The following is a 7,831-nucleotide window of genomic DNA, read 5'->3' on the forward strand; positions in this document are numbered from 1 at the left end:
TCAATATAAAGGAATAGTAGTGGTAAAAAAAAGCCAGTGTGGATATAAATAACCTTTTTTTTTTTTGGTTAATTCTCCTTTAAGGGTTTGTGACAGGGGGGAATGTCCTATGCCTAAATATGTTTGCTAGTAGGTGTCCCTCATTCCCATCTCAAAATGTTGGGAGGCATGGTTTAAAGTATAACTAAAAGCAAAACGTTTTAGTTTTCGATAGAGTGGAGATGAATTAGAACACCTGTCAGTTTTTTATTGCTGTCTATGGCCCTGTTAAATAGATTCCCCCTCTCTAATTCTCGCCACAGAATTCCCTCAGTCCCCTTATACTTACCTGAGCCTGATCCTGATCCAGCACTGTGCACGAGAGCAGAAGCTCTCTCTGTTCTCTCCCTCCTCACCGGGCAGTTTGATAGCAGCGGGAGCCATTGGCTCTTACAGCTGTCGTTCAAATTCTGTGACGAGGGAGCGGGATGGGGCCTAGCCATGCTATCTGTGTTTTTAGACAAGCATGCGTATTATTGTAAAGAAAGAAAAAAGGTTTACAATCACTTTAACGTTTTTTTCCTTTGCGCTTTTCAAACAGATACAACAAAATGCTTTCAATGGTATATTAAAAAGACCAGAAGGCGAATGACTCTGAACTGATAATTACTGAACTAGCTTCCTTCTATGCAGACTTGTACAAGCCATGTGAGGACTACTGGGGTGAGGCACTGCAGGGCTACCTAGATACAATATCCCTACTGGTTTTGACCCGTCAGGCGCACATGGAGCTGGAAGCCCCATTCGCACTGGACGAATTGAGGGAGGCGGCTGCCTCCTTCCCTACTTGCAAGGCGCCAGGGGATGACGGGATCCCGATGGAGGTCTACACCCAGTATGATGAGGTGATTCTATCCAAACTACTGGAGATCTTTAACTCCTCCTTCAAATCAGAGCAGCTACCAATAACTATGACAAGGGCAAATATTATATTACTACTCAAACCTGGAAAAGACCCGGTAGACCCGGGCTCGTACAGGCCCATCTCGTTACTGCAAAGTGACGTTAAAATATTGGCCAAGGTTCTGGCCATGAGGGTTAACAAGGCTATTCTGTCTATCATTCACCCAGACCAGGCAGGCTTCATGCCACGGAAATCCACTGCAACCAACCTTAGACGGCTTTTTTTGAACATGCAGACGCCGGCAGATGTGGCTGGCCACAGGGCAATGTTGTCTCTTGATGCCAATAAGGCATTCTACAGTGTCAGTTGGCGATACCTCTGGGCTATATTGTCCAAATTTGGGTTTGGTCCTAGATTCATTGCATGGGTACGGTTACTGTATGCCTCAGCACAGGCCGCCATACGCATGTCAGATAGGATGTCACACGTCTTTGCACTAGGCAGGGGAACTAGGCAGGGTGCCCCCTGTTTCCCCTGCTATTTGCATTGGCTATTGAACCTCTCACTGCACAGGTGAGGGACTGTCCACAAATTAAGGGATTTCGTTATGGGGAATTGCATGAGAAGATAATGCTCTACGCCGATGACATGCTCCTCTTTCTGGAGGACGTGGATGCTTCATTGTCTCATGCAATGTCTCTCGTTGCGGATTTTGGCCACTATTCAGGTCTTACCATTAATTGGTCCAAGTCCACACTGATGTTTCTGGATGGGACTTCTGTTTTGAATACAGATCTTCCTTGTCCTGTCCCCGTAGTGACTTCCTTTAAATACTTAGGCATTTATATATCCCCCTAACTGACCGATTACTATAGGCTAAACATATATCCCCTGCTGACTCAGAGACAAAATAAATATATGGAACAGACTCAAAATGTCCCTGGCAGGGAAGACGAATCTCGTCAAGATGATCCTGATGCCCCAATTCCTGTACCTGCTCCACAACACGCCGGTAGTTATTCCACTGAAAATATTTTGAGTGGTAAACTCCTTATTCAGATTACTATTATGGCACACTAACCCCCCAGGATCAAATTGAAGCAGCTACAGTATCCAAAGGAGGGGGGGAGGTCTTGCACTCCCCAACCCTTGGATATACTATTTGGCTGCACTGTTACAGCACCTGATAGGAGCTATGGCTCCGTCTCCTGCAGACTCATCAGCTAAACTTCTGCTGATTGGCACAGGGGCGGAGTCGGTACCACAGAGGGCCTGGGGCCTCAGCCGTTTCAATGGCCTAACAAACAAATGCCCACTTACACACTTCTTCAGAAAGTGTGGAACAAGGTCAAACAGCTGCAACATGTCACGGGGTACACAGCCTACCGCCCAATTTGGGGGAATAAATCTTATGAGGAACTGGCCAAACTTCAACAGGGTCCCACGTGGCGTCCCCTAAGACATGTCTTCCATAACAGGAAGTTGCTCTCTTTCGACTTGCAATCTAAATATGCACTACCTTCCAACATGCTTTTCTACTACTTACAACTAAAACATGCTGTTCAGGCGCAGGTTGTCGCAGTGGACTGGGTACGGTCTCCCACCCTTATTTTCCACATAGTGCAAACAGACACAAAGGCTATAATATCCCAATGTTACCTCATGCTTCTTTCTTCATTTCTGGAGGGACACCCCATGAAGGCAGTGTCACAATGGGAGGCAGACTTAGGCCCCAACACAGGGGAACAGTGGGAAGAGGCCCTTTAGGCTGTCAACACCTGTTCGCTAAACGTATCACAAAAAGTTTCCCAATTATACATCCTATTAAGAGTGCACTACACTCCAGTAAAACTTTACAAGATGGGTAAAATGCCAGACCCGTTGTGTGGCAGGTGCAGGATAGTGCCGGATGACCTGATACATCTCCTCTGGTGCTGCCCCAAACTCCACAGGTATTGGACGGGGGTCCTGGCCCTACTCAACCGGGTATTTCAAACTAATGTCCCTCTTGATCCACTAGGGTGCCTTCTAGGGGTATTGGAGGAGGTAATCCCGGAGGAGATGACAAGGACGGCTTTCACCAGAGCACTGTTTCAGGCTAGGAAAACAATACTTAAATACTTATGAGCTGAAAATCTGCTACACCGTCGATGGTTAAAACATGGATTCAGCATATGGGTAACTTTCTTATCATGGAAAAATACATATACCAGCATAGGGGAATCCTGGGAAATTTGACAAGTTGTGGGCTGCATGGCTTGATACGCCAGGTATAAGCCCCAGAGAATTGGTACAGATGAGGTTGCTTAGATGTTCATAGAGATACCTGGAGACACACTTGGGTGGGCAACAGTACAAACACTGGGGCAGAAGTGGAGAAGCTAGGATTATTGACTAAATGGCAAGAGATTGAAAGGACTTGTTGGGTAAAAATGATTTAATAATCCCTTTACTACGAACTGTGTATCCTCATATATATGCATACAGCAAGTTGTGATTAATGGTTGTATAACTGACTCTTAATTGACGATACAAAATGCAATGTCTAACATGTATGATGATGTTTTCTGTTTCTTGAGCAATAAAAACCTTTTTGATTTAAAAAAAAAAAAAAAGACCAGAAGGCATCATATAGTAGACGTTCATCGTTAAGGTTTACATACACTAGAGTGTTTAGTCCTGGTGCATGGGGTTCCGTTGATGCGGGCGGAGGTCACAGGTGTCCCATCCAGCCCTGCTGCTGGCAACCTATCACACTCCATGATCGGCTGAAAGCTGGCTGCTGCAGCTGAATTGTGCACCTAGCAGAATGAACATTTCAGGCAGTATGCCCTCAGGGATGAACGCCCATAATGCAAGAAGGGTGCATTCCAGGCATTTGTCCCTGAGCTAACAACTGAAGTCCTCCAAAATAAAGTGCAATTTTGCTACAATGTATACCAAAGAAATCCACAGTTTTAACACTAATGTGTTCCAAAACACCTTGGAGCTTCACGTCACTTCACAATGGAAAGCAAGCTGGCTCCTTGGAGTTTGCAATTTTATTTGTCAGATTCTAATTTTAATAGAGTTGTATGCAATGGATCTTTTCTCACTATGTGTTTTTACATGTGGTTATGGTGGAATGAGGTGGAAAATAGTTGGATTTGTTTTTGCAGTTTACTACTTGCCTGTCTGTATGTGAAAGGAGATCAAGTTTCCTGAGGATTTCGGAGAATCTGAAGATCATTTTTTTCAAGAGAAAGCTCCACATGCAACAGAGCTCTTTGACCTCCTTATTTCTAGTGGTCACTGGTCATGAGATCTGGTGAGTGATTCACTCTAAAGGGGAACATAAGAACGAAAGCACAAGAAGCTGTTTTTGCACTTGATTTATGACAATTGCACTTAAAGAGGAGGGCCAGTCAAAAAAAAAAAAATTAAAAATTAAAAGTCAGCAGCTACAAATACTGCAGCAGCTGACTTTTAATTGGACACTTACCTGTCCCAGGGTCCAGCGATGCGGGGGATCGAAGCCCCGCTCGTCTCCCTCTCCGTTCAGCGGCGCCGGCATTGCAACTGTGGGCGCCGGGCTGTGGCTTCATAGCCTGGCACCCACTGCGCATGCGCGAGCGGCGCCGCGCGCCGTGATTGGCCGCTCAGTCACCTGGGACCTGTAATGGGTCCCAGATGATTGACAGGAGAGAGGGAGCAGAGCTGAGTCCTTCCTGTGCCGAGACGGAAGTGATGTCACCAGCCCAGGCACTGAAAGAGGCAGACTACGAGGGACCCCCTAGCAACAGGCATTTAGAGGTGAGTAAAAAAAAATAAAATATCCAATTTTTTTTAGGATTTTTTTTTTTTTAGGATTTTTTATGTAGTTTTTTTTTTTTTGGGTGGAACCCCACTTTAAATAGATACTTTATCAGCACGGAGACTATGGACTAAACAATAATTATCTATGCAGTTGGTGTTAATCATTTTAAGTCTTTGTTTATAATTACATTTGTGGATGTATTGATATATTTGGATGAGAAGAAGGTTCATTCATTCATACACATGGATGTGTAGAGTATTTATTAGTTGCATAAATAGTGGATTTTATTGGAGCACTTTATTGTAGCACAGTTGCACTTTAAATATTTTGGAACACTTTAGTATTAGCTAGTTGCATAGAATTGTGGATTTCTTTGTTGTAGACAATTGCACTTTATATTTTGGAACACCTTAGTTATTAGCACTGCTATTCATTTCCAATCATATTTGCAATTGCTGTAAGAGGGAATACACCCAGTAGCAGCTGCTTAGGTCAAGTTGTTTTCTATACATTATTAGCATGGGTGCATATTGTTTTATTATTTGTCCCTGAGTGCATAGAGACCTAAACATTCATACCATTAGTTGCACCTTCCAGCCCTGTCCAGCCGCAACATTTGTCATAGAGTTTGACATGCTGCTGGAAGCAGGCAGGATGGGACACCTGTCCCCTCCACCAGAGCTCCATGCACCAGGGCTAACTACCCAGTGTGCATAGGGCTTAGGTGTTCCTGTCCAACCACATCTTTAATTATTTGAAAAACTGTTTATATGTTTGTTAATATTATGCTCATTCTAATTTGCCTTAATGTTCTAATCTTTCCAAGAAGTTCCAGGAGAAATCCACTCTTCTCCAAGTTTTGGAGCAGATACTGATCGTAGTCCTGATACTGGGACGCTGGTTGATGCCAAAAGGTGGCCTGAACAGAGAACAGCTTTCTCAGCTTCTCCTGACCTACCTTGGGTTAGGTGCCGACATACTGGATATTTTACAGCTAATCAGAGAAAAGAAAGTGAACGCTCATGCAACTGTAGCCATTGTAGGCCTGTGTCTCTTTTGCTGGACCATCACACAGTTCACAATTGTGCTCACACAAGAGGAACCAGCACCAAAGTCTCAGAAAACAAGCATCACAGACAAGTCATTGTCATTATCAGATGTTAAAATGCACAAAATGGCTCTTTGCAGCTCTAACGAAGTACAAAACTTCCTTATCACTGTTGCAATGCACGATGGACCATTACTTGTTTATCGAGTTTACGTGGTAATTTTACTTGGAGAAGTTACTGATTCTATCGTTTTCTTCATTTTTAAAAACATTTTAAAACTCACATTAGAAACATACAGGCTTGGTGCGTTACTATACAAAGATAGGTGGGATAGGAAAAAATATGAACAAAATGAATGAAATCAAATTTTAGAACTGGGAGTTAGGGAAGGGGGAAGAATGCATAAAGTTTTGACCAGTAGTATATAAACAGGGTTGACCTATGGGAGTGTCAACTTCATGTTACTTATGAAGTAGTGATGTCCAGCAGAGCTAAATGCATTCACCTTTAGTGGCAAGAAACTAGCATGAATCTGTTTCCGTATTTTGTCTTATTTGCATTCAGACAATTGGGACTCCTGACTAGTAGGGGGCCCTAAGTCAGTACAAGGGAGTACAAAGTATTACTATTGATTAGAGACATACACTCTACTTGAAGAATTCCTTTCACACCTTTTAGTGCCCCTTACCTGATTGTTGTATGTTGACAAACTACCCAGAAACTGACCCTCTTTGTCTCACTGGTATCTTGACCAATTAAACTGCATTTGCATGTTGCATTTTCATTTGGTTGACTTTTGGCATTTTCAGTAGTTAGCGTGGCCATGTTGTTGAATTTATAACTGACTGCACAACAACAACTTATTTCGTTTGATGTACACTATATTGTCAAAAGTATTTGGACACCTGCCTCTTAGTCCGAAGGGTTCAATATTGAGTTGGCCCACCCATTGCAGCTATACCAGCTTCAACTCTTCTGGGAAGGCTGCCAACAAGGTTTATGAGTGATTCTATGGAAGTGTTTCACCATTCTTCCAGAAGTGCATCTGTGAGGTCAGGCACTGATGTTGGACGAGAAGACCTGTCTCGCAGTCTCCACTCTCATTCATCCCAAATATGTTCTATCAGATTAAGGCCAGGACTTTGCAGGCCAGTCAAGTTCCTCCACCCCAAACTCACTCATCCATGTCTTTATGCACCTTGCTTAGTGCACTGGTGCGCAGTCATGTTGGAACAGGAAGGGGCCATCCCCAAACTGTTCCCACAAAGTTGGGAGCATGAAATTGTCCTGAATGTTTTGGTATGCTGGCGCCTTAGGAGTTCCCTTCACTGGAACTAAGGGACCAATTCCAACCCCACACCATAATCACCCCTCCACCAAATGATTTGGACCAGTGCACAAAGCAAGGCTCATAAAGACATGGATGAGTGAGTCTGGGTTGGAGGAAGGTGACTGGCCTGCACAGAGTCCTGACCTCAACCCGATAGAACACCCTTAGGATGAATTAGAGTGGAGACTGCGAGCCAGACTTCTTGTCCAACATCAGCGCCTGACCTCACAAATGCACTTCTGGAAGAATAGTCAAACATTCCCATAGACACACTCCTAAACCTTGCTGACAGCCTTCCCAGAAGAGTTGAAGTTCTTATAGCTGCAAATGGTGGGCCAACTCAATATTGAACCCTATGGACTAAGCCTGGGGTGCCATTAAAATTCATGTGCGTTTAAAGGCAGGCATCACAATACTTCTACTAAGAGATCTTTCTCTACACAATCACTGGGGGGCAATAATGCAAGAAGAAAACCTTATGTCTCCCGTTCTACTTTGCTCAGTTTTATTTTACTTCATTACCTTTGTGGAGTACACAAACCACTTCTTGAGGGTAGGAGTTCCATGTTACACAAAAATCACATGTATGCTGTATCTTGGTCTTCAGAAGACTTTAATATTAATATTTTGGGGTAAATATCTGTTGTTGCTTATGGAAAGTTATCTTCAGAAACACTAAAAAATGTATTTTTTCAAAACTTTCTATCTCACTTCTTTTGTAAACCTTGCAAAGTAAAACATACAGTATATACTTGATGTGATGGTCAGTGGTC

General features: G+C 43.4%; 1 protein-coding gene across 1 annotated transcript in view; it reads left to right on the top strand.

Annotated features, from left to right (window-relative positions):
• LOC141110089 (transmembrane protein 26-like) overlaps positions 1–6,405 on the top strand; it is a 56,406-nt gene extending 50,001 nt beyond the window's left edge. The window contains exon 3 of the mRNA XM_073601310.1: positions 5,509–6,405. Coding sequence (XP_073457411.1) covers positions 5,509–6,087 — 579 coding nt within the window. The 3' untranslated portion in view covers positions 6,088–6,405. The remainder of the gene's footprint in view (positions 1–5,508) is intronic.
• The last annotated feature ends 1,426 nt before the right edge of the window (positions 6,406–7,831 follow it).

Source organism: Aquarana catesbeiana, linkage group LG10 (genome assembly GCF_042186555.1).
Source record: "Aquarana catesbeiana isolate 2022-GZ linkage group LG10, ASM4218655v1, whole genome shotgun sequence".
NCBI lineage: Eukaryota > Metazoa > Chordata > Amphibia > Anura > Ranidae > Aquarana > Aquarana catesbeiana.